General features: G+C 40.7%; 2 protein-coding genes and 1 pseudogene across 2 annotated transcripts; all 3 read right to left on the bottom strand.

Annotated features, from left to right (window-relative positions):
- Positions 1-12,711: 12,711 nt before the first annotated feature.
- Positions 12,712-13,619, bottom strand: LOC113100098 (olfactory receptor 1C1-like; annotated as a pseudogene).
- Positions 13,620-14,804: 1,185 nt separating this feature from the next.
- LOC113100106 (olfactory receptor 13C2-like) lies at positions 14,805-15,763 on the bottom strand. Its single transcript, XM_026264975.1, has one exon. It carries the CDS (start codon positions 15,761-15,763, stop codon positions 14,813-14,815), a length of 951 nt encoding a protein of 316 aa, XP_026120760.1. The 3' UTR covers positions 14,805-14,812.
- A 4,225-nt stretch (positions 15,764-19,988) lies between these two features.
- Positions 19,989-20,948, bottom strand: LOC113100097 (olfactory receptor 13C2-like). Its single transcript, XM_026264969.1, has one exon. It carries the CDS (start codon positions 20,946-20,948, stop codon positions 19,989-19,991), a length of 960 nt encoding a protein of 319 aa, XP_026120754.1.
- Between the last annotated feature and the right edge of the window lie 5,940 nt (positions 20,949-26,888).

The raw sequence follows: 26,888 nt of genomic DNA, 5'->3' as shown, positions 1-26,888 counted from the left end.
CACAATGATTAATGAATAAAAATTCTTAATGTTCTTTAACATTAATATTAAACTAATAATACATTGTTTACAGTCATTGTAGTAAAATATTAGAGAGAAACAGAGGAAACACATTGTGTATACTCTACCTTTCCCAAAGCTGCCAGAATGACATTTTCTAACAATCATCAGACATATTTATATTTGATCATGAGCTTGGGACTTTAGTTCATGCATCAACCCTTTTCCCTATAGACTTGAACAGGCTCGTCATAAAGGGCAGACTTTGGGGTGCTGGGAGAAGAGAACATAAAAATTTTATTAAATAAGTACATAGGCAATTATGGCATACTGTTATTTCATATAATGTATTGCATAATGTATTACAATGCAGAGGTGCAGATAACTGCCACTTTTTGTAATAAGTAATTAGTAGAATATCCTGCTATTTTAGAATAAATACAATTTTGCTATTTGCAGTGTAAATAGCATATTACTTAAAATACAGCTATTTTCACTTAATCTAAATAGCATCTATCACTAAATAAATATGCTATTTTTACTCAGTGTAAATACTAAATTAGGTTTTATTAACAAAGTTCGGGAGGAGCATAGACTCAATCAATGGTTAGATGTACAGTATATATACAGCAGTCTCACCTCAAATCATTGATAGTCTTGCAGCAGTTTGGTAACTTCTTAGGTCTCAGCTCTGCTACCATGTCTCAACAACTAAGCACAATTCATTGACAGTCTTGCAGCATCCCCCCGCCACCCCTTCTCCACACTTTTAGTCCTTAAACATTTACATGGGGGGGGGGGGTGGGGGGGGAGTACTCTGGGTTAAAAATAGGCTTTATCACATGAACACGAACCCCAACCCCCAAATATATAATGAATTTATATTTTTATGATCTAAATGAGAGTGTATTTTATATGTTGATATGTAGGCTACATATTAGTGTTCTAAGAATCTTCAGTAGTCTTACTGTACATCAGCACCCAATCCAGTTACATTTGCAAAATATCATGCTTTTAGACAAAAGCCCCTTTCACACTGCACGTTGGACCGGAAAATTGCCTGAACAGCCTTGATCCCGGGTCGGGACCTAGTAACATTACCGGGTTCAGTCCTGGAACGAGCGCTGTGTGAACAAAAGCCAGAACTAATGCGTAAAGGGTGTGTCATAGTTATGACACACGTTATCACGCAACTTTTTTACCAGGTGTTCTGAAGGCAGATCAGCATTAGGGATGAAAAAAATATGTGAAAACTGTAATGAAGCAGAGATCAGTTAGTTCCTCACTCTCTTGGAACACACAGTGTTACAGTTTAATCACCCCCAAAAAAATATAAGAATAAAAATATTAATGCTAACAGATCTAATGATTGAATATGCAATTAGGGAAAGTAGAGAGAAGAGATCCAGTCTGGGGAGTAGCAGGAACAGTTGATTTGCATGGCAGACAAAGAGATCCAGATTTTATTAAATATTCATAATTGTTTTAATAAAAACAAACTACTCAGGGAAAAAACATCTAAATATTCATCGTGTGACCATCTTTTGATTATTTTAACAAAAGCCTGAAAAGCCCAGAGGCTCACAAATTTCCTGCCCTCTCACCCTCTCCTGCTTCCTCATCCGCTATCGTCTAGCAGTCCCTATGCTCGCCCTAACCCCACCATCCATGCGGTGCAAGCTCTATGGGACTGTATTCCCTCCTAGCTCCCTCCTCTCCACACTGCCCCTCTGTCCACTGGTTCCTCCGGGCTCCCTTATCCCTCCGGCTCAGCCTTGGTCTGTCGTCGACCATCCTGTGCCTCAGGACTCCACTCCTACGGCTGCATCTCGTCCCTCTGGCTCCTTCAGGTTCCTCCAAACCTTTGGCTCTTCTTCAGTCCTCTGTCTCTCCGGCTCAACCACGGCCATCTGGTTCCCCGTCTCCATCTCCCCATTGCCCTGGATCATCAGCTCTCCATTTCCGACTTGGGCTACACGGGGCCCTGACTGCATTGGTATATCAACTACCTCGGGTTTTTGGTTGTGCTGTTAGCCATGAGGAAGTTTGGACTGTTGATCCAGGGCAAACACTTGTGTGATTCTGGTGTATATTAACACTCAGGGTGGTAGATGAAATCATGTTCCTTTGTCCCTCTCAGTTAAAATCTTGTTCCGAGGGGAAACAGTATTCTGGCAGGGGCACCCCTTCTGTCTCAGGGGCAGGGCACAATTTGGCATCTGCTTCCAGACCTCCGGACTCTCCTTGTCTGGCCCCCAGGGTGAGACGAGAAGCAATTCAGAGGGATACAGTCTCTCAAGCAAGAGTTACCTCTGCTAGTTGCTATATGCCTTAAAGTGGCACCTTTTCGCTGCACAGTGTTCTTCAAGAAGCGGAGATCCACTGAGATGTCATGTTGGTTCAGTACTCTAAAAAGACCCATCTTTTTAACCTGACATGCACATATAACACAATCACTTTTCTATAATTCAAATCCATGAAAGGATTGTTAGTTCACATTAATTAGGTCAACTGGAATTGAAAACACTTCCCATTACACCCGATGTAATGTACAAGAAAAATGGCAACTATGCTAATATTAATCTATTTTATCCTTATACCAATGTCACTGTAGCCACCCAGATTCAGTCCATACCCAGTTAAGGTGGTCACTGAGATCCCTTGTATTCAGTCCTTATACAGTCCAGATGGTGGACCAGCACTTGGAGATGAGATTTACAGCCCTAAATGTCAGCGGAGACCATGTCAACTAGACAAGCTCTAGAGACAGATCTCCTGTGAAGACCTTGTCAACTAGATGGCCACCGGGACAATACCACAAGCACCAGATGAGTCTTCTGCTCAATCTGACCTGTTGCAGTCTGAAAATAAACCACACCATGGAGGTTTCATCTGGCCAAGGGTTTTTTTCTCCATTTCTGTCACAAATGGAGTTTTGGTTATTTGGCAATGTTGCCTTTGGCTTGATTAGCTGGGGACACAACAAGGAACTTACATTAACTGATAAACAGACTGTTTTCTTCTGTCCTCTTATATTATCAGCACACATTTTTCCTGTTTAACACTGTAGAGCTGCTTTAATAATCTGTATTTTTTACAACACAATTTTTTTTTTTTTTTTTTTTACAATATCAATAGAGGTGACTTGAACTGACCTTGGTGGTTTGCAAGTGATGTCTCATGACAAGGCAGAACTAGCCCTGTACATATACTTGAACAGTACACAGAGCTTTAGGAGATCTGGCCAGCTTTTTGTCTGCTTTGGAGGACAGCAGAAGGGGAAGGCTGTCTCCAAACAGAAAATGGACCACTGGATCATGGATGCCATTCTGTTGGCCTATCAAGCCCAGTGTATACCATCCCCACTAGAAATAAGGGATTACTCCACCATGAGTGTTGCAGCCTCCTTCGATTTAGCAAATAATGCCTTGTTGGAAGTGTAGGATATGGCTCCTTGCAATGGATGCCGAGATACCATTAGAGCTGAAACAACGAATCGATTTAATCGATTAAAATCGATTATTAAAATAGTTGTCAACTAATTTAGTAATCGAATCGTCGCTAAATAAATTTATTTGCCATAAGCGGCTCATTTCGTGCATATTTCAAATCTGCGGTGACCAAAGTGTGGCAGTAATGAGCCACCGGAGGTTTTACTCAGCCAGTACAGCAGGTGAAGTAGCGAATAGCCAATAGCTGGCCTCGTTTTATGTCACGTGCTTCCCGAACAGCGTTTCCCTATCATAGGTCACTTCGATGCTGCGGTGACGTCACCACGTATGGGAACACCTCCGGTGTGACGAATGTCTGAAGCCCTATACCATCCCGCCAATCCTATTGGCCAAATGGCGCATAGCACCACCCTACGCATGCGCACGCATGATATACCTGGGTGCAGCGCGCCATTTCGCTCAGATTTCATTCCTTCAGGAATAGCGAATCATCTGTGCCCTATCGTCTCGCGTTCTCCAGCGATTTTCTTCGAGCAGTGTTAACTCCTCTTTCGCGGACGCGATGAGTCAACGAAAGGTAAGAGCCGTATATGGGTTTATCACAGGGAGGCACTCATGAGAGATTCGTTTGCAGCCTCTCTCATGTTCTCTCTGTGATAGCCTACGGCTATGGTAAAATAAGAAAAGTATCCGCGCTCTGGAGTCTATTTCTTCAGTCGCCTCGCGTCTAACCCCCACCGTTCGCTTCTGCGGTCGCCGAGGCCCCGCACGAGGTGTTGGTTAGGGGCGATATGTGCGGCTTGACTATGAGTACAGTGATGCACTGGAGTTTCCACTTGCTCGCTCTCCCCTACTCGAGCGCGTTAATCAGAGCAGTTTTGCTTTATACTATGTTGTCTAACCGCAGCTTCTACTCAGAGTAGGCTCTGACCGGCATAAGCGGTTCTCTCCCTCCGAGCGGACAGGAGAAACGCGCTTCCCCTTTCTCAGTGTGCTAATATGTGGCTATCCACGCGGTGGATAAACTACCCTTCTCACGGACCTCCACCAAGAGGTTCGAGGTCCTGGAAGCAGCCCTTATCAGCGCATATCACGAACGGCGCGGGTTTTTGCCACGATTAAGTGACATGCTATTATATAGCGATGCCGTTTGACTACCTCTCTAGCCGAACGGATCGCGCCAAACTCCGCCGCGACCTAGTCTCGTCTAGACGTATCGAGTCGTGTCTATTTCGGGAAAAATTTCATTCTCTTATTACGGTTCTTACGAGAAGCCTCTCGCTCTTCCCCTACGCTCTAACATTGACTGTCTCGCAGCACAAGCACTTCGAGCGTCACTGAACTGAGCTGTTATTTGAGCGCCCCTCAGACACTGCACAATTCAGTCTTCAGAGTTTGAGGGACGGCACAAGAGACTGGCGAATTTAGCCAGTTTATGACGGCTCACACAGCTGCCGCGTTCTCGCTAGCGGCGTGGCCCTATGTTTATCTTGTTGGTTTAAATCCTGCCGTGGACACGCTTCAGGATTATACACAACGAAACACAGCGAGTTTGACGCATGCATTTCCTTCTATGTTTGCCGGGGTCTGTGCCCTCCACTGAAGAGTGATGTTGGACTGCTAATGCACATCCAACCCTCTCACTGCAGTCCCCACGCTCTAACATTGACTGTCTCGCAGCACAAGCACTTCGAGCGTCACTGAACTGAGCTGTTATTGGAGCGCCCCCTCAGACACTCTGCACTATTCAGCCTTCAGAGTCTGAGGGACGCCACAAGAGGCTGGAAAATATGGCCAGTTTATGACGGCTCACACAGCTGCCGCGTTCTCGCTAGCGGCGTGGCCTAATGTTTTCTTGTTGTATTAAATCCTGCCGTGAACACGCTTCAGGATTATACACAACGAAACGCAGCGAGTTTGACGCATGCGCTTTACTTCATGTTTGCCAGGGTCTGTGCCCTCCACTAGAGAGTGCTGTTGGACTGCTAATGCACATCCAACCCTTTCACTGCAGTCCCCACGCTCTAACATTGACTGTCTCGCAGCAAAGGCACCTCGAGCATCATTGGATTGAGCTATCATTTGAGCGCCCCCTCAGACACTCTGCACTATTCAGCCTTCAGAGTCTGAGGGACGCCACGAGAGACTGGCGAATATGGCCAGTTATGATGGCTCACACAGCTGCCACGTTCTCGCTAGCGGCGTGGCCTACTGTTATCTTGTTGGATTAAATCCTGCCATGAACACGCTTCAGGATTATACACAACGAAACGCGGCGAGTTTTACGCTTGCGCTTTCCTTCTATGTTTGCCAGGGTCTGTGCCCTCCACTAGAGAGTGCTGTTGGACTGCTAATGCACATCCAACCCTTTCACTGCAGTCCCCACGCTCTAACATTGACTGTCTCGCAGCAAAGGCACCTCGAGCATCATTGGATTGAGTTATCATTTGAGCGCCCCCTCAGGCACAAAAGGCTGGCAAAGATGGCCAGTTTATGACTGCTCATACAGCCGCCACGTTCTCGCAATGGCGACGTGGCCCAATTTTTATCTTGGTGAATTAAATCCTGCCGTGGATACGCTTCAGGATTATACACAACGAAACGCAGCGAGTTTACGCATGCGCTTTACTTCATGTTCGCCAGGGACTGTGCCCTCCACTATAGAGTGCTGTTGGACCGCTAATGCGCATCCAACACTCTCACTGCAGTCCCTACGCTCTGACATTGACTGTCTCGCAGCAAACAGCGCTTCGAGCAGCATTGGATCGGGCTGTGACGCCAGGCATAAATAATAACTAATAATCCCTCGGACACTGCGCAATCCAGCTTTCAGATTTTGAGGGGTGATTCTAGGGTCTTACACAGACGACCCATTTATGACGGCTCGCACAGCCGCCGTTTTAGTTAGCGGCAGAGCCTGATGTTCAATTCGTTGGTCTAATTCCTGCCGTGGACACGTTCAGGATTATACACAACGGGACGCAATAGCTCTTATGCATACACTTCCCCTGTGCACGAATGCCGCAGGCTTTTCCGTGCACGGACATTATGTGTATGACAACGTTGCAGAAAGCGGAAATTTGAGACTGCTAGTATCGTTTTGGGTCGCGTGTAACGCTTGCCCGGCATTTCTCAATGGGTGTTACGCACAATTGTCACGGATACACCAATTCGCTTTTTAGAGGCCCGCCTCTTTCCGCTGAATTCTTTCCACGGTGGTAGACTGATGGTAATAGCAGTGTTGTGACAGGAGATGTCAACTCTGCTGAGCAAAGGGGCTATAGAAGTCGTAGACCCCGTACTTCTCAATGCATGGATGTAGCTCTGGCCCCGTTGCGGCTCCAGGGCGTCCGTCTGTTAACCACTTGGACGATTGACAGCGGCATTCCCCGTAATTTGTCTGGGGTTACTTCACATGCGCCCCTTTTCAGTGGAAAAGTGGGCGGAAAGACGAAATATTTCACCCCGTTGTCTTCCGCATCCGACGATTTCGGTGACACGGAGTTGTGTGATGTCGTTAAAACTATGGATGCCAACCGAGTTTCTCCTACCGGGGTTCGGCTGGGGATTTGAGCTTTCCCAGAGACCGTCACGACGGATGCGTCTTTGACCGGTTGGGGAGCTGTTTGTCAAGGGCTACCAGCCCATGGAGTGTGGACAGCTGCACAACGCAGTTGGTATATAAACCGGTTGGAATTACTGGCAGTTTTCTGGCTCTCCAGTAATTCGCGAATCTGCTGATCGGCCGTCTTGTGCTGCTCAGATCAGACAACACAGCGTTTGTCTCATACCTGAATCATTAGGAAGGATTACGCTCTCGCCCCCTGTGCAGGCTGGCGAGACATGTTCTTCTCTGGTCTCAGAGAAAATTTCTGTCGATCCGAGTTGTTCATGTCCCCGGACGTTTGAACTTCGGAGCGGATATGCCATCCAGACAGGCTCTGGAACAGGGAGAATGGAGATTACACCTCCAGACGGTGAATCTTTTATGGTGGATATTCGGCAAAGCGAAAGTGGATTTATTCGCGTCAAACATGACTACGCATTGCCCGCTATGGTTCTCCCTATGCCCCCCATCGCCCCTGGGCGTGGATGCATTAGCTCACAGCTGGCCCAGGACCAGTCTGTATGCTTTTCCTCCGATTCGTTTGATCCCAGCGGTATTATGCAGAATACGGCGGGACAGAGTGGAACAGCTGCTGCTGGTGGCTCCGCGATGGCACACGCAGCCGTGGTTTGCGGATCTATCAGTCTGCTAGCGGGCTCTCCGTGGAGATTCCCCTCAGACAGGATTTATTATCACAAGCACAGGAGCTGATTTGGCACCCGAGGCCGGATCTGTGGAAACTGTGGGCGTGGCCACTGAGCGGAGTGCATTAGTATGTCCCGGTCTTTCTGTTGGAACCACTGAGACTATATTGAATTCTAGAGCAGCTTCTACGAGACGCTTATATGCTTTCAAGTGGAGACTGATTACAGCCTGGTGTGGCAATCGTAATGTGGATCCAGTTTACTGCCCAGTGGCTTCAGTGCTGGAGTTCCTCCAGGATTGTTTTTCGGATGGCGTAACACCAGCCACTTTTAAGGTTTACGTGGCAGCCATTTCAGCTTACCACGAATACATAGGCGGTGCCTCTATGAGGCGTCATCCACTAGTTTCTCGTTTCGTACAGCGTGCGCGACGGCTGAGGCCTTTCCGCCCTGTGCGAGTTCCTTCATGGGGTTTATCCATTGTGTTGCTAGGTTTATCAGGGCATCCGTTTGAGCCCTTGGAGCCCGTATCGGATAAATTCTTGACACTGAAGACATTTCTTCTCATGGCTTTATCCTCCCTCAAGAGAGTTGGGGATTTACAGGCTCTTTCTGTTTCACCCTCATGCATGGAATTTGCACCGGGCTCTGTGAAGGTGCTGCTGCGGCCCAGGCCTAACTATGTTCCTAGGTCGCATCTAACCTCTTTCGCTTTCAGTAAGTGTTCCTGGAAGCTTTTTCACCTGCTGAGGCTGGATCAAGAGATCTAAGTCTTTGCCCTGTGAGAGCTTTAAAGACTTATGTGGATCGTACAGCCCCTTGGCATGAATCTGACCAGCTGTTTGTCTGTTTTGGACATAAAAGTAAGGGCCATGCGGTTACAAAGCTGCGCATGTCCCATTGGCTGGTGGAGGCAATTTCTTTGGCCTATGAGGCGCGCGGACTCGCTTCGCCCTTAGGAATTGAGGCTCATTCCACTTGAGCTGTGGCTTCTTCTCAAGCTTTTCTCAGTGGATCTTCTATGGATGATATCTGTGCTGCGGCAGGATGGTCCTCACCGAGCATTTTTATCAAGTCCTACAGTCTGGATGTGAGGATGGCCCCTGGCTCCCGGGTTCTCTCCGCTTGAGCAGATGCTTCCTCGGATCTCAGTTATCAGGTACGTCAGGCGTTTTGGTATATCGTTCCCATACGTGGTGACGTCACCGCAGCATCGAAGTGACCTATGATAGGGAACATCTCGGTTACGTATGTAACCTTGGTTCCCTGAATAGGGAACGAGATGCTGCGGTTCTGGCCGTTCCGTACCTTGATAATTTCTTCATCTTCAGTCATGAAATCTGAGCGAAATGGCGCGCTGCACCCAGGTATATCATGCGTGCGCATGCGTAGGGTGGTGCTATGCGCCATTTGGCCAATAGGATTAGCGGGATGGTATAGGGCTTCAGACATTCGTCACACCGGAGGTGTTCCCATACGTGGTGACGTCACCGCAGCATCTCGTTCCCTATTCAGGGAACCAAGGTTACATACGTAACCGAGATGCTCTGCAGCATTCAGCGGGAAGTGGGAGTACTTTACTTTGAGCCTTCAAAATGAAGAGCAACCTGTAAACTCTGCACTACTGAACTGTTTAAGGGGCCGTTCACATATCGTGTCTTTTGCGTGCTCAAGTTCGTTATTTCCTATGTAGGCGCGCAGTATGCACTCTCATAATGGAAGCGACGCGGTCGCGACACGCACGCGGTGCGATGCGCCCGTTTTTCCAGGCGCGTCCACACCGCATCCTTTTATCCTTTGCTGAAATTTCCGGGTCTTCATGGAGAGGGCACGTCATGGAGAGAGCACGTCATGGTTGCTTAGCAAAGGCAGACGCCTCAGGGGCGCTTCTGCCCGAGCGCTTTGGGCGTTTTCCACGCGTTTTTAGGTGCGATATGTGAACGGCCCCTTATTTGTGCAGATTCTCCAGTACAAGGGTTGTTTGCAAATGTTTAGTCGTAAAAGCTGATAACATTGCTTTTTAACAGTTAACATTTAAAGCTTTACAAACATGTTATGTGATCAGTTTGTCGTTTACCAGTTCATAATTCAGACTTGCAGCCTAATTATGACTGAATGAGAGAGGTAAATGTTTGAGTATATTTAAAATGCTCTTCTTTTCTAAGTATTCACTGCTCTTTTTCACACAGCAGGTTTTTTGTGTGTGTCCCAATTTTTTTTTTTCTGGACAACCTTCTGATGGATTTTACTTTAAATTGTGAGTTCCATTCAGGTTTCATGCCATTGGCACTTTTTTTCAAAGGATTGTTTATAATTTCACAGCATAAGCTATAAATCTTTTCCCCAGTAAATAATAAAATACAATGCACTGCAATTTTATTCTGTTTTATCCTTATACTTCGTGAAAATATGTTCTCAAAGATTCCTTAAGCTTTGTTCGGGATGTTAAACTACTTTAGGAGCTCTAAGGATTGCCATGGTGGAAACAATATTTGAAATCTCCTTGTGAATTTTGCTAGAGTATGGGTCAGTGTTTTGATTGCAGAAGAGTTCGACAAAGGATTACTAACATAATAAAACAACTCCAGGTATATTTTTGATGAGGATATGACAATGGAAAATGGTTAAAATCTCTTAAAAATCTATGCTGAATGATAAAGACCCTTTATTAATAATTTACTTGGGGAAAAAATGGAAAAAACTAAAATATAAGTACATAAACCGATTAATCGATTAATCGTAAAAATAATCGACAGATTAATCGATTATCAAAATAATCGTTAGTTGCAGCCCTAGCTACCATATCCTTCAGCAGACATCTGTAGAGGTGTGGCTAGGCTACATCCAACAACTTTGTTAGATGCATTAAATTGATAGACATACATCTAAATGTAAATGTCTTTTAAAGATCATTATTTCGTTAATTTCGTCAATGAAGATGATGAAAAATGAAAAGATGAAAAAATTTTCTATGAATAAGACGAGACGTTGATGAGCTAAACCTAAAATACTGTATGATTATTAAAACTACAATATAATGAAATTTTTGCCAAGTCTTCATTTACAGGACGAGATGGGACTATAATGTTATTTGAGGACTACCGGACATTTCAAAATGCATCCTATAATCTACTCTCTTGTCCTTTAAATGTGTGTCCTGTCATTGTATTTCAATCAGATGAGGAGCGTTCACATATCTAGTCTCAGTGTGGCAGCAGCAGTGGATGGATAGGCTACCAAAATGTGAACTAGCAATCTGAAACAATGGCCTTAGCACCCAAAGGGGTTGGGATAAGGTCACAAGATGTCCCTTATTTACCGGGAGTCACAATACGTTGTTGATTAATTTAAAGTTAGTGAGTGTGGGAAAGGTGAAATAGCGCCGATAGAAGTGCTCTCTCTTGCGCATATACTCTAATTCTTTAGTTATCATATACAGTGCGTGATCAGTTCTCAGTGCTCAAATACACACACATCAGTTCAGTTCAAATGTTTATCATGTAGAGTATCTCGCGTAAATATAGTCAGTTATAGATTGAGTGAATGTAAACAGGTGGGCAAAAACTGAACGTGTGTCAGTATTACATGCATGCCTTTCATCCAAGATGTTAAATAAATGTACACGTTAAGTAAAATTACTGTATCAAAAAAAAAAAATTCAATTTCAATCCAAATTGGGATAAAGCTTAATTGATTTGATCCAAAGAGAGAAGTAAATGTAGGTAACTGCACTTTGACTAAACTAATGACAAGTTGAGAAAAAATGCAATTACTTTTCGTAGACTAAAACTATACTAAATCTAAAGTCAAATAACTGAAATGACTAAAATTAAGCAAAAAAGACTTAAGCATTTTCTTATCAAATTAAATGCCTGTCAAAATTAACCCTGAACAGAATAAGCTGATATGCTTTAATGTAAAAAAAAAAAAAAAAAAAAAACATTATTTTTCAAATACTGTACAATATTGTAGGTCCTCTATACCCCGCCTCTCTCAAAAGTGTCATTGTTACTCCCTCTTGTTACGTAGAGATGTGGGGGCGTGTTTGAACGAGGTGTTTTAGTCTGGATCAGCCTTCTCTTTTAGATAGAATAAATCATTTTGTGGGAGACTTTGAGCTTTGTAACTGCAGATCTTACACATGCACAAATAGCTACATAACACACCAAAGAAAAGGAAAAATAGAAATTGCATAATATGACCTTTTCTCATATGATCTGTTTTGTGAATAAGTTGTTGCACTGCTAAAATACTGTCAACCCATTATGTGTTGTTTAATGTGTGAGTTCATAGATTAAGAATTTTATTATATGGATGGGGTTGTGTAACTGCTTGTAGGTATTGACTGTTTTACTTTAGTTAAACACAGATTAATATAATGATTCAGTTCCCTGAAGCATGTGTCTCCATTACATGATCTGGGATCTCATGATTTAATTCACAAACTGAGGTCCACAATCAGCAGAACAAATGCCAGCTAATGTTTCATTCAAGGTGTTTGTTCATAAGGACAATACACATGATGCAGAAGCATATTTAAAAAATTTGTTATATTGAAAGAATTAGACATGTACCTTCCTTTGACTTATTAAAATTAAAATCACTGAATAAAAGTTTGAATATTTGTAAAGCTTTATTTTTACAGCCTTGACTTAACTTATTTGTATTGTTTTGAATAAAAGAAGCAATTACAGAAACTTCACTTAATTTTTAAATATTTTTTCTCAATTTATAACACCATTGCTGTTACAACATCTACATACAGTATTTCATCAATCAACTCTGTTAAATAAGATATTTGTTGAATGATCACAGCTGATGAAACAAATAACTATATATCTGTAGTCAAAGAGTTTCTTTCAGGCATGTAATGAAAGTCAACACCAATATTGTGCAAGGCAAAATCCACCTCCTGCTGTTTCACACACTGATCAGAAGGTATGAGATTAAACCTGTATTTAATTTATTTTATCCTACTGCATTTCATTTTTCTTTCTTCAGTTGTATTCACTTTGCTGTGTTTGTACAGTTCTTTTATGGACTGCATGACCTCTTCTGTCTTTAGAGTGTATATGATGGGATTCAGCATTGGTGGTATTGTCTGAGTCAGAGAATTGTTAATTATCTGGGCGTTTGGATGCAAAGGTGTTGTTACAGATGCAAGGACATTGCACAAAACTGGGAGATAAAAAATTGCCACCAATATGAGATGCGAGGTGCAGGTTTTTATGGCCTTGATTCGGTCAGCACCGTGAGCAATCTTAAGCAGAGCCAGAGCAATGCAGAAATATGAAATAATGATCAGTATGAGTGGTGTGCAAATCAGGAGACCAAAGGAAATATGACCCATCAAAATATTTATGGAAATATCATTACAAGCTAGTGCACAGATAGGGGCATAAATCACAAAAATAACTATTAAGTACATTAGACCTACAAAAAGATATTCTATTTACTGAACCTACAAGTAAAGAAAAAATTGTCGCAGACACAATCCACATCACCCCTACGATCAGAAACATGGCTGGTTTGGTTACAATGGCATGATACCGTAGAGGAAAACAAATAGCAACCAGTCTGTCATAAGCCAAAGCGAGTAGTGTCAAAGACTGCAGATTCATAAAATGATATACAAAAAACATATTTGTTAAACATGTTTCATATGAAATGTCTTGTTTATCAAATAAAAACATGTCAATGATTTTTGGAATCAAAGCTGAGCTTTCACACAGATCAGAAAGAGCCAGATGAAAAACAGCAATGTATTTGGCTGTGTGAAGTCTGCGGGCCAAATACATGATACACATGATAAATGAATTCCCCAAAACAGTCACAACATACACTAAAGACAAGAACACAGTAGTATTTTGCATGTGGAATATCAGAAAAATCAATGCATGTATTCCACGGTTCCATGTTCCTTCCGGCAGCAATTGTGAAAATATTAAACCTATAATAACATAGCGTACAGTCATTTTAGTAAAATCATTAACAGAAAATAGACGAAACACATGGTTTATACTCTACCTTCTCTAAAACTGCCAAAATTACATTATTCTACCAGTTATCAGACATATTTACGTATATTGAATCATCTTGAAATAATTAGGTTTAAGTATGTCTTTTTTCCATGGTATGAACAAAATAGAAATGAAAGTTATGGGTATGCTAATTAGACAAACTAGCAACTTCAAGCTAGCTGGCTAACATCTACAATTAAATTACAAAATGTTGCCTTTGATTTCTGTTAGTCTATTTTAGGCATTTCATATTGTTCATATTTCTATTTGTTGAAATAATTACTTGTCACTGTAGGCATAGTTGTAAGAGTAGCTCATGTCTGGTCTCGTCAATAGGCAATTTTAACAGATTCACTCATAAAATACCTACAAGGCAATTCAACATCTCCATTTATTTATCATTAAAATTTATTTACTACTTATGCCAATACTTATCAGTATTTGTGTTGTGTGTTGTGTTGTGTGGCAGGGTGCAGAAATCTAAAATCTCGCCTAGGGCTTTCAGGGTATGAAGAGATTTTCAAATAGTGTAACTAAAATGATCATGAAGAACACTGCCCATCCTAGCCTTATGTGTCGGGAATATAAAATAATTCAGCTGTGAAAAGAGGGTTCTGGGGGACAAAAAATAAATAAATAAAAAAATAAAAAAAAACTTACCACAGACAATACGGTTTAAGGGAAAAAAAGTTGTTCCAAGCCACATCTTCATTGTTTTTAATGGGACCCATTAAATAATAAAAATAACTCTAGCATTTTAAATCTTGTCCAGAGTCTTATGTTTGCAAATATGTTCTGAAACAAGAACTACCCACAAAATGTCAAACATCCATATTTTTTTAAAACTCACATGAAAAAGATATAAGATGTACTTTACTAATGAAATAACACACTTTAATATGGGATGTTGATGTTGTAAAGTATAATAAAATACTGACTTTCACCACACTTATTCTGTTATGTATTTATATGACAACTTTTTGCACTTCGAAGCATATAACATAAAAAACTATTATTCTAAACATCATGAAGATATAGTAACAAAAGAACACTGAAAATAAAGTTATTTAACTTGGGGGTGGGGAGCTATTATTTAAATGTGATTTGTCTTTTCAGAAGTCTTTTCACAGACACCATGAACTCCTCTGTCATGAATGTGTAGATTATAGGGTTAAGCATTGGAGGAAGCACAGTGGTCAGAGAGAGATTAAAAATCCTTGTGTTAGCATTTATAAATGATGATAGAGCATATGTAAAGGTGATGGGCACATAAAATATAGCCACTAATATTAAATGAGCAGTACATGTCTTTGTGGCCCTATGACGGTCTTGTGGAGTTGTGATTTTGAACAATGTCACAGCTATGCATGTATATGAAAAGATAATAAAAAATACTGGAAACCCAAGGATGATCGCTGGGAACAAACTGGCTATCACAGAACTCGGGAAATTATTGTTACAAGCAGAACGATATATAGGCCCATGATCACAGTAGAAACTGTTAACAGTGACTATAAATTTGCAGAAAGAAAGTCTGCTCATAAAAATTGCTCCAATCATTGTTAGTAACATTGCTATTGTCCATGAAGCACCAATTATAACAAGCATTGATCCATGGGTCACAATCATATGATACCTCAGTGGTAATGAAATAGCAACTAATCTGTCAAAAGAAAGAACAGTCAGAGTTAGTGACTGCTCTGTAAAAAATAACATATTGGAGAACATATTGGACAAGCACAATCCATATGGTATCAACTGATTCCCAAACAAAAATGTATCCAGTAGCTGAGGGATCACAGCCGTACTCTCACAAATGTCTGTCAGCGATAAATTAAAGACCGAGATATATTTAGGAGTGTGAAGATTTCGATCCATAATGATAACAAACATGAGGCAGGAGTTTCCAAGCAAAGAGATAAAATAGACAAAAAACAGAAAAATGTAATAGTATCTCATGTGAGGTATACCAGACAAACCAGTGATGTAGAAGTAAGATGGAATAGAAATATTCCTGTTTTCAGTGAAATCAAGATTCATGGTAAGTTCATTCACTGATCCTCCATTCATCCTGTCTAGGCAGAAAATAAGTATTTATTTATTTTATTTAAGACAAGAAATATATGTTGGCAGAGAAATAAAATGTTCTAATGAGTTTTATATAAAGCAATTATAATACATTTATGTAATCATTAAGGTTATTGTGCATCATTAAATACTTTTACTCACAGAAAAGTGAAGAGTGGATCTGATGTATAAAACAGACAGCACTGTAAAAAGACTTTCCCTGACCTGTTATATATTGAACTGTATATCCCTCAGTTGATCGATTACTACAAACTCCAAGCCTCAATGGACCTGTCTACTGACCAATCACCTAACAGAGCAGGCACCGGTACTAATCAAAAGAGGGGAGAAACTGAAGCCTATTAGTTGCTACATAACGACTATGCTAAGTTGTCTCAAAATTCTTAAAAGAAATATTATCCTTTACAGAATGATATTTTTAAAATAGAGTTTTGAAACACTGCTAATATTAGCACTTGAAATGTTCCCTTGATCTCTGCGTTCTAAACATCCCAAAAGCTTGTTTTGGCAATCCGAGCCAGCAGAAGAAATCACAGTGTCCTGGTTTGTTTTGTGACCCCCTCTTCATATTATTTTATTGTTCCTAGAGATTTTACCTTTCATTGTTGTTTAATAGCTAAAGGGCATTAATCCAACACTAATAATCATTCACTTCATTATCAGATGGCTCTTGTAAATGAACAGAGATGTGAACAGACAAATGCACCAATAGTGAGGATGGAGGCCACGGCCATGTGAAAGAACATACAAAAGAAAGCCCTTTTATACACACGCAAAAACAGATCAGCTAAAAAAACTTGCCTTTGCCATGTTTTCCCGGAACATGGATCGTAGCTCTTAAAGGTCCCGTTCTTCGTGATCCCATGTTTCAAACTTTAGTTAGTGTGTAATGTTGTTGTTAAGAGTATAAAAAATATCAGTAAAATTCTAAAGCTCAAAGTTCAATGCCAAGCGAGATATTTTATTTAACAGAATTCATCTACATCGAACGACCAGTTTGGATTACATCCCTCTACTTCCTGCAGTAATGACGTCACTAGAACCGTTTTTGGACTAACCTCCGCCCACATGAATACGCAAAAAAGGGGGCGTGGTCTTGTTGCACTCCAACGGAGAAGAGGAAGAGCTGCCTTTGTGTTTGACACCATGTCGTTGAAATGCTGTTATTTTGTCATCTCAGAGTCCAATCATCTTTGTTTGGGCTTCCCAGGGACGCTGTACTTAGAGATCAATGGTTACAATTTATGTTTAACTCTGTTCCCGAAAATTATAATCCACATGTAAAATTATGTGCAGCACATTTTGCTGAGGACAGCTTCCTCAATCTCAATCAGTTTAATGCTGGATTCGCACAAAGATTATTCTTGAAAGATGGAGAAGTTCCCTCTTTGTCTGGAGAAGGCGTTGTTTATGGACCACAACTGGTGGCACAATCAGAACTTGTTACGCATTTCTGAAGGAGGGACTTATAGAACAAGGAAGACATCAGCCCGTTTTTATAACACAGTGAAAACAACGTTATACAGATAGGTGAATTGTGTTAAAAATGATGTTTTTTTTTTTTTTACAAGCGAAACATGAACAGTGTTGTGGGTAACGCGTTACAAAGTAACGCGTTAGAGTACTCTAATTACTTTTTTCCTAAAATGTGTAACTTAACGCGTTAGTTTCGTGCGTAAGTAATCAGTAACTTCGTTATTTTTTTAAAAAAGTAATCCGTTATTTTAAGGAAAGGAAAATCCCGACTGCAGCCTGCTTTTTTTCAGACAGTAGGCCTATGTCTATTGTGCCACCTGCGGATGTATCAGTGGAGCCGAAGCTCTGTGATCGTAAAGTCAATGGCTGTGATGCGTCTGTGCCCTGCGCCTGACCCTGTGTGTGTGTGGGTTTTGTTTTTTTCCGAACTCCCGGCAAGATAGCAGAGAGGACAGCGTTTGGTTTATGGAAGTACGCACATTATTTTCAATTTGTCAACGAAAAAGAAAAGAACATAACGGTAAAATGCACACTCTGCTTTGGTGAAAAGTTTCTGTCGACCGCCAAAAATTCTACCTCAAATTTAACGTTACGTTTTAGTCACTACTTTGAAGAGTAAATGTAAGAGGACTGTGTTAAAGCGAATTTAGGCTTGTGACTGTGAGTGACACTTTAATAATAATTAGTTCGGCTATTAAGCGATTTGTCATTTGCCTGTGTGGCAGTGAAGGATTTAATTCGGTTTGTTATCATTTTTGTTTGACAGGCAGCTGTTAATTTCTGTTAGATCATTGGCTGGCTGGTTGTTCATCATTTCTAAATGGATTTAAATCTGCAAGCATGTTTAAGGTTGTGTTTACAAGTAAGCATACTTGTACTTTGATAACTGCATTATTTAAAGTTAAAGAAAAATCAGGAGTTATCTTGTGGTGCTCATAATATACAGTAGCCTAGGCTACCCGGGCTGGGTAACCTTAGGTGCGAATTTTGATTAATAATATGTTCTGTGATAATAAATAAATAAAACGCCATGTGGAATAGCCGATTGCTGACTGTCTTTCCTGTTATTGTTATCCTGCAGTGTTAATTTAGTCGGATGACTGACGTTATTCATTGTCGGGAGTCACGACTTCTAGGTGCATTTAAAGGGGCCAGGGGCTATGTCTGTCGTGTGTGAGCCGCTGCAAACGGCTTTTAATTTTTGGTAACGCATGAGTACTCTAACGCGTTACTTTTATGAATAGGTAACGCTGTATCATAACTGATTACTTTTAATTGATGGTAACGTTGTAACCTAACTAACTACTTTCCAAAGTAACTATACCCAACACTGAACATGAACATGTTATATTGCACACTGTAAACACAATCAAAGCTTCAAAAAACACAAAAAACGTGACCTTTAAGAGCATGCTCTACAAGAAAAGTTACAAACATTTGTTTGGCCTGCACATTACATCACTATGTGTTTCCCAAAAACGTGAATTGCAAAATAAGGTGTATATTTTTTTGTTTATTGTTAAAAACTTGGTATGCACCTGACAATGAAAGGCTTTCTTGAATGTTCAATGTAATATATATATATATATATATATTTAGGTCATTAAATAGATATATTTATTATTATTTTGTGTAGAGCTATTACTTTTAGACACTCTGTGTTCATTTTCATCTATACTATGTATTTATTTTAAATTATTTGCAATTACTGCTTAAAAGTAAATAAGTAAATCAATTTAATAACTATGACTAGTTAAACAAAAGCAAAATGTAATTCTCTCTGGTTTTGGTTCTTTTTGATGGATGGCCCATGAGCACCCCTTTTAATACTTCCCTATAGAGGTCAGATGGAAAGGAGCAGTGATTCATTTTAAAGGAGCTATGTGGAGGTTTTTACTTAAAAAGATCTTTAAGAGAGTTTTCATTAGTACATGTATGAGCCAACCATGATGTAAAAAAAAAAGGATGACACCTCGACTGTCCACCACGGATGCCTCTATCAGCCTGTAGGCTCAATTGTGTGTGGAGGAGTCGGGCCCGAATTGGCGTGAAAATTCACAAAATGTGACGTCATGGGCGTTCTCGTCTACTTGGGCTTACAACCGTACGGCACGCCAGCCATTATAGTAAGCAGCGGCAATAGTGTTTTCAGATGGACTCTGTGGATGGAAAGAAACGACCAGCCTCCAGCAGCACAATTCAGACACCCACGGACACTCCTTGTAAGTAAAAAAAAAAAACATATCTAGTGTGGCAAAAAGAGAGAGCGACCGGCGTCAGTGGTTGCTGCGGCAACCCTGGTTGATGTGGTCGTGCTCGTACGAGCGTGCGCACTGAGAACGAGCATGAGACTGGCTGCAGTTCTTCTAACAGTTAGAAATCTCAGAACCTACGCAATGCTCCTTTAAGTAAGGACCAAAAGAATTACACACTAACATTATTACACACTATTATTTTAATAACAATGAAAATTATATTTTTAATTAGTATTTAATGGATTACAGTAGTTTGTTAGTGTTAGCATTTGTTGTGGGTTTATGGAGTCATGGTACCCGTTGTCTGGCTTTTACAGAACTTGTATTGTTAAATCATGTTTAGAAATGCGTAACATTGAAGCATATATTATTTAACAAAAATAATAAGTCAATACAGATAACAACAGTGTATGTCTAACCATGTTTTTAAAATTTGGGAATAGTGTTCATTTTGGAGATGGGAATATGATTCTCCGTTTAAGAAGCCTTTTCAAAGAGACCTTGAACTCCTCTGTCTTTAATGTGTAGATTATAGGGTTAAGCATTGGAGGAAGGGCAGAGGTCAAAGAGAGATTAATGATCCTTGTATTAGTGTTTATAACTGTGTTAAGAACATATGTAAAAGTGATGGGCACATAAAATGTGGTCACTACTATTAAATGAGCAATACATGTCTTCATGGCTTTTTGACGGTCTTGTGGGGTAGTGATTCTAAACAATGTCACAGCTATGCATGCATATGAAAAGATGATAAAAATTACTGGAAAGCCAAGAATTAGTACTGGGTACAAACCAGCTATCACATAGCTTGGGAAATTATTGCTACATGCAGAACGATATATAGGCCCATGATCACAGTAGAAACTATTTATGATGACAATCACTCTACAGAAAGAAAGTCTGCTGATGAAAATTGTAGAAGCAATTACCATAAGCAGTGCCACAGCCCAAGTAACTCCAAGTATAACAAGCATTGATCTGTGAGTTACAATCATATGATACCTCAGTGGCAAACAAATAGCCACTAATCTGTCAAAAGACAGAACAGCAAGAGTAAAGGACTGTGTTGAAGTAGACACAAAGACAGAGAACATGTTAATCAAGCACAAAACGTACGGGATCAACTGATTCCCAAACAAAAACATATCCAGTAGTTGAGGGATCACAGCCGTACTCTCACAAATGTCGGTCAGTGATAAATTAAAGACAGCAATATATTTAGGAGTGTGAAGAGTTCGGTCTAAAATAATGACAAACATGAGGCAGGAGTTTCCAACCAAAGAAATAATGTAGACAAAAAACAAGAATACATAATAGTATCTCATGTGAGGTATACCAGAAAAACCACTGATGTAGAAATAAGATGGAATGGAAATATTGCTGTTTTTAGTCAAAGCAAGATTCATGGCGAGTTCACTCACTGATCCTGTGTTCATCCTCTCTGGGTAGAAAAGCAGTATATTATTAAACATGGTTTCATTACATTTTCTTCTAAAACAAATTACAACTACAGACTCTGAGAATATATATTAAGACTAAATTATAATGTCAAATAATTGCGCACTGTTTTATACACACACAGAAACATATACATAAACACATTAAGCTCTAAAAGCACTTTTATAGTTTAGCATGCACCTTATATATATATATATAAAATATGCAAGATTTTGTATAATAGATGCTACAAATTCAGTGGCTAAGGTTTACTCACTTTAAGAAAGATACAAAAATAGAAAGTTTTGCTCTAGCTAGTACAGAAACTGCACTGTAATAAGACTTCCCCAGACCTGAACTATATATCCTTCAGGTAAAGATGGCAGTCCTCTTCAGACTTGTCGGTTGACCAATCATAGCACAGATCTAGCATAATTGGATAAATCAGAATCAGATACACTGACTAATCCACAGGGATGTGCAAAACTGCAGTTGTGGAGGGAGCCCTTAAACTACAAAAAGTATGGAGGCATCTGTTGTTTTAGTGGTGAGGGATCACATTTAAAAACAACCTCAGATTTGGCAACACTGGTTGGCCTTTACTACACAGAGCCATAGTTCACTGAAAATCAACACAAAATCTATTTGAAAATTGCAGGCGATTCTTTGTCGATTTTGAAAGTGATTTTGTGTAGCTTTTTCAGTGGACTATAGCTCTGTGTAGTAAATGCAGCCCAACCTGAACCAGTGTTGGCAAGTCCGCAGTTGTTTTTCATGTCCTCGGGTTGAAGTGACCCCAATACCAATAATGTGATGTTTAGCCCCTAAAATGTGAATTTTACCAAGGCAACCCTGCAAAAAAAGGTGTATTTTAACCTCCGGATGCAATTTTTATTGGGGAACCTCCTAGAAACGCGATTGGGCTAGTTTTGGACTAGTTTTGAGAAGCAACTGGGCAGGATTTGTTTTGAAAACCTGGCAACCCTGATCTGAACACACATGCTGGAAATATACTTATAATCACAGAAGTGCCTTTACTGCATTCTATTTTTGCACAGCCCTATAAAAAAACCATGCTGTATATTGTAAACATTTTATAAGACAACACAAATTGGGCAAAATGCATTTTAAGTTTAGAAAGATTTTTAGTCTCCCCCTCCCTTGCCTCAGTGCTTTGGTCCAAAAGCCTGCTTTTCTTTTTTACATCACCTACATACAGACGCACAAGACCTGTGAGCGAGATATCAATAATTGTGGATCTCCAGTAAAGTCATTATTTTTTCTTTATGATACCAATGTATTTTCTATGAGTCATCTATGTTCGTAATAATAACTTTACCTGCTTAACGGAAAGAGATGGCAGGTGTTCACAACAAAACCCACCCAGTTGCTACTCAAAACTAATCAAAACTATCTGCGTTTTGAGGGGCTAAAATGCACATTATTTGGGTGGCATCAAACCACGATGTGGACATGAAAAACTGCCTGCGGCAACAAGGATAATTTAGCCCAATTTCATGGGAAAATCATGGACTTGGCAACACTGTAGATAGTATATTAGTGGATAGTAATGACAACAACTGACATTGACTGGCGCAACCAGAACAGCTTGACATTGTCTCATTTGACATTGTCTCCCTGCTGCACTAAAAACAGTACAACTTTCCTCTGCATGTATATATTAGAGGTGGGCATAGATTAATTTTTTAATCTAGATTCATCTCACTGTGATATTGAAATTAATCTAGATTAAAATGGCTCATTCGAATTCTGCCGAAGACATTCAGAATATGTGTGCTACCCAAATAAAATTGACAAACTAGGTGGTGCATTAGAAAAGGGGCTCATCTCCTTGTTTTCAAAATGCATCACAAAGTGGTTGAAAAAGCTGTAAACTAATTCCACATTGCACAAGGTGCAAACAACCTTGCGCCTGTTTCACACCAATGTTTACGTTTTTTTCAGTTTTGCAGGTGACAAGGTACGGAAACCAAATAATTAAATTAAAAATAGCACTGTATATTTCATTTTTACATTGAAGACTATCCAACCTACATTCAGACACCTTCAACATTTCTCACATTATTAAAGTTTTGCTATATATATAAAAAAATTAAATCTGGTGTCTGAATAATTTTTGGTTTGACTGTTAAAACTACAAAGTAATTCAGCCAAGAGCAGTGAGTGATTTTCATTTTCATTTTCTTGGATTAACATTACAGCAGCCAGTAGCTAATTTAGGCGCGGTCACTTTAAGAGACGATGAACGCATCCAATATAATACACATCCCATTTTTTCCCTCAACTGTTTACTTTCACTTAAGAAATAACTGACAGTTTTTTCAAGCATAATTTCCAAGGTGGATTTTTTGACATATTTTGTATGTATTTGTCGGCACAAGAGCAAAAATAAGAAATTTGATGTTCAAGTGAGACACCTTTCTCTGCGTGAGCCCCGAACACCAGAACACCGCGAGTACTGAATTGGGCTCTTTTACATCTTTTTGTTTGTTCAAACTGAGAGAGAGCGCGTGCACGCGAGGGAGAGAGAGCGCGGGAGAGAGAGAGCGAAAGAGAGAGAGCGCGCGGGAGAGAGAGGGCAAGCCCCGGCCACACGCTCCCCATCTTCAAACGCGAGGGCTGTCTGCGCTCTCTCCCTCATGCATTTAAATCAATTGACACGATGGTGTCGATGTTTAAATCATTTAAAATGAGAATGTAAGTGTGCTCACCGCATTTTTTTTTGTAAGAAAAAAATGTATTTCATATCGCAGAAAAATAAAATATCGCAATGTCATTTTTCCCAATATCGTGCAGCCCTTATATTTATATATATCTTTACAAGCACAATTTTAGCTGGAATTTTTCTTAGACAAAATTGCTTTAAGCGCTTATACAGTCGTGAGTTTCTGCATTTTTCTACATTTTTATAGTTAAACTCCATGCATGCGAAAGAGCTGTTGGATCTCAGTCTGCTCCGGATGCCTACATCATTACCGACCCACAGTACTGCATCTCACCCACAGCGGAGGCGCTGAGAAGCAGAAGAGGGGTACGTTGGGAGGTATCTGGGCTAGGCTAATGGCTAACCCACACCCACCATCGTACTAGCTATTGAGAGTGAAGTCACGTGCCGATTTGGGTTGATTTGGGCGGGGTCTGAGCCGGTCGGCCATTATGGCAGGATACGCTATCGGTTGCCAGGAGCAATGCCTTCAGAACTTCACAGAGGCACGACTAAACATTCCAGAGCTCTTTAATTTTTGCGCATTTATTATTTTGGCGGAAGATAGACGGATCTACGAATACGAGAAAAAAAAAAAAAGGAAGAAAGTAAAGCAATTTGGGGTGCTCCGATCACGATCGGCCGATCGTTATGCGCATCTAGAGAAGATGCGCAAATCCACTTCATTTTCAGCGTTTTTTGGCGCATCTTCTCAGTTAACAACGGCTCTGTGTAGTAACAGCTGCTTTATGTGAAATCACGCACCTGATGGAATTAACCGCTGATTAGAGAACCGGCTTTACTGACGAGATGCGCATAACGATCGGCCGATCGTGATCGGAGCACCCCAAATTGCTTTACTTTCTTCCTTTTTTTTTTTTTAACATCTCTCCCAGCTCCAAGAACAGGATCAAGGCACTAAATTAACTGTACCAGCACATCAGTGAGCAGCAGACAACCCACCCTGATGCTTTTCTCATCTTAGTTGGGGATTTAAACCACGACCATGATCTCCCCAAAATACACCCACACATTGACTTTACAACATGGTGTAACAACACTCCACACGCTTACTCCACACAGAGAGGAACTTACAAGGCTCTCCCCCACCTTGGTGCCTCAGACCATATCATTGTCATGCTAATTCCTGCATACAGACCGCTCGTTAAAGTCACCAAACCAGTTCAAAACAAATACAAGTGTGTCCGGAAGGGTCATCAGAGGCTCTTCAAGACTGTTTTGACAGCACTAACTGCAATATGTTTAAGCAGGCTGCCACATACAATAACACCACATATCTCCAAGAGTACACCGAGACTGTCACCACCTACATCACCTACAAGTGTATTGATGATGAAACAGTCAAACATACAAACAATTATAAAATCCCCCAGCTTGGATCTGTCACAGCACAATCTCCCCAACTATTGCAACTCACTTGAAGAAGTTAAAGCAAATGGAAACACCATATACTATGCAGCAATCATCCTTAATTGAAGAAATATGGCAAAACATCTCTGGAGAGAACCTCATATTAAATTCGAAAGTGTTTTCCATATTTGGATCAACATTTGTGAACGCACATTTTCTGCAATATCGTGCGTCAGGTCATGCTCCCGTTCGCGTCTTAAAGAACTGCATCTTAAAGCCTCTTATACTTTCTGCCACCCCGAGTCCGCTATGGACCGCTAGGCAGGCATGATGTAAACATCGCCATCGGAGAGTGTGTACCGAGGCTCTGAGCAGACGACCGCGCGGACAGGTGCACGTGGTCAGTACTCTTCAAAAGCACAATTGCACATGTTCAGGCAGTGTGAAGAAGCCCATGGCCAATCGAACCAATCAGGCCGGGCTCGGGCTTGTGTGGTAACTGAGCGGTCAAGTAATGTGTTTCGATTAGCATGAGAAAGATGCGAAAATGTATGCTGATTAGGCTTGCCTCTGATGATTACATTTTGGTAGCACCAGCATCTAAAGCAAAGACATCTACAGTGGATTCAATCATTTTCCTCCACAAAAACATGTAGACCTAGCCTAATCTTGGTGAGTAAATGTTTTTCAAATAATAACTAAATATTATTTGAGTCTTAAATGCATAATGTAGACAGAGTAGGCTATATAAGCTAATGTTGGCATTCTTTATGTCAGCTGCTATGGCGAAGCAAATCCAGCCGAGCTTTTATCTTAATTCATTTAGTTATTGCCAAATACGCATCTTAATTTAGAATTGATCTTAATTATTTTAAGAAAGACTTGTTTTATTGGTACGTCGGCCTATTTATATACTAAATGAGCCTATACCTAGGGCTATTTATAGAGTGCTGAGATGTTACGATGTTACAGAGGACTGATTTTATTTATTTGTTCAAACTTCCAAGTGACCTATTACGTTAGTCTTGTATAAATAATGTTAAAACATGTATATATGACTCATTCCTGACAAAAGGCAAAAAAGCTGTTGTGCGTGCTTACATTTAAATAATGTCGGGCTGTAAATGGGTTCGGGCTTTTAAAAAGCTGTCAATCTACTTGTCGGACTCGGGCCGAAATCTGTCGGGCTTAACTTTTAAGGCCCGATTACAGCTCTAATAGAAAATCAAATCGAAATTGAATCGATTTGAGATCTTGTGAATCGAAATTGAATCGATCTGGAACATCTGAATCGATACCCAGCCCTACACTCCAGTCCTGCTGTCTCCATCCTGCTTCAATGACTAAAGTCCAGTTGCACTTACTTCTATTTTCATGAAGTGCTTTGAACGGCTAGTCATGCACCATATCATGTCTACCCGCCCCTTTCCCAGGACCCCTTCCAGTTTGCATATCGGTCCAACCGCTCGACTGATGATGCCATTGCCATCCACTCAGCACTCACATTTTTTCTAGAGAAAAAAGGATTAATACGTCAGTATGCTGCTCATAGACTACAGTTCAGCATTCAACACAATCATCCCTCAACAGCTCATTCACAAGCTGGGAGAAGATGAAGGAGATTGTTGTTGACTTCAGGAGAGTGCACACTCAACATGTTCCTCTGACCATCAAAGGTGCAACTGTGGAGAGAGTGAGCAGCACCAAGTTCCTGGGTGTGCACATCACAGAGGACCTCTCCTGGACCGACATCACCGTAGCACTGCCCAAGAAAGCACAACAGCATCTTCACTTCCTCTGTAAACTGAGAAGT

Source organism: Carassius auratus, unplaced genomic scaffold, assembly GCF_003368295.1.
Source record: "Carassius auratus strain Wakin unplaced genomic scaffold, ASM336829v1 scaf_tig00217171, whole genome shotgun sequence".
Taxonomy (NCBI): Eukaryota; Metazoa; Chordata; class Actinopteri; order Cypriniformes; family Cyprinidae; genus Carassius; species Carassius auratus.
This window is presented reverse-complemented; position numbering and strand designations above follow the sequence as displayed.

Coding starts and splice junctions, on each gene's coding strand:
- LOC113100106 (XM_026264975.1), bottom strand. CDS start 15,763: ATGAATCTTGATTTCACTGAAAACAGGAATATTTCTATTCCATCTTAC.
- LOC113100097 (XM_026264969.1), bottom strand. CDS start 20,948: ATGAATCTTGCTTTGACTAAAAACAGCAATATTTCCATTCCATCTTAT.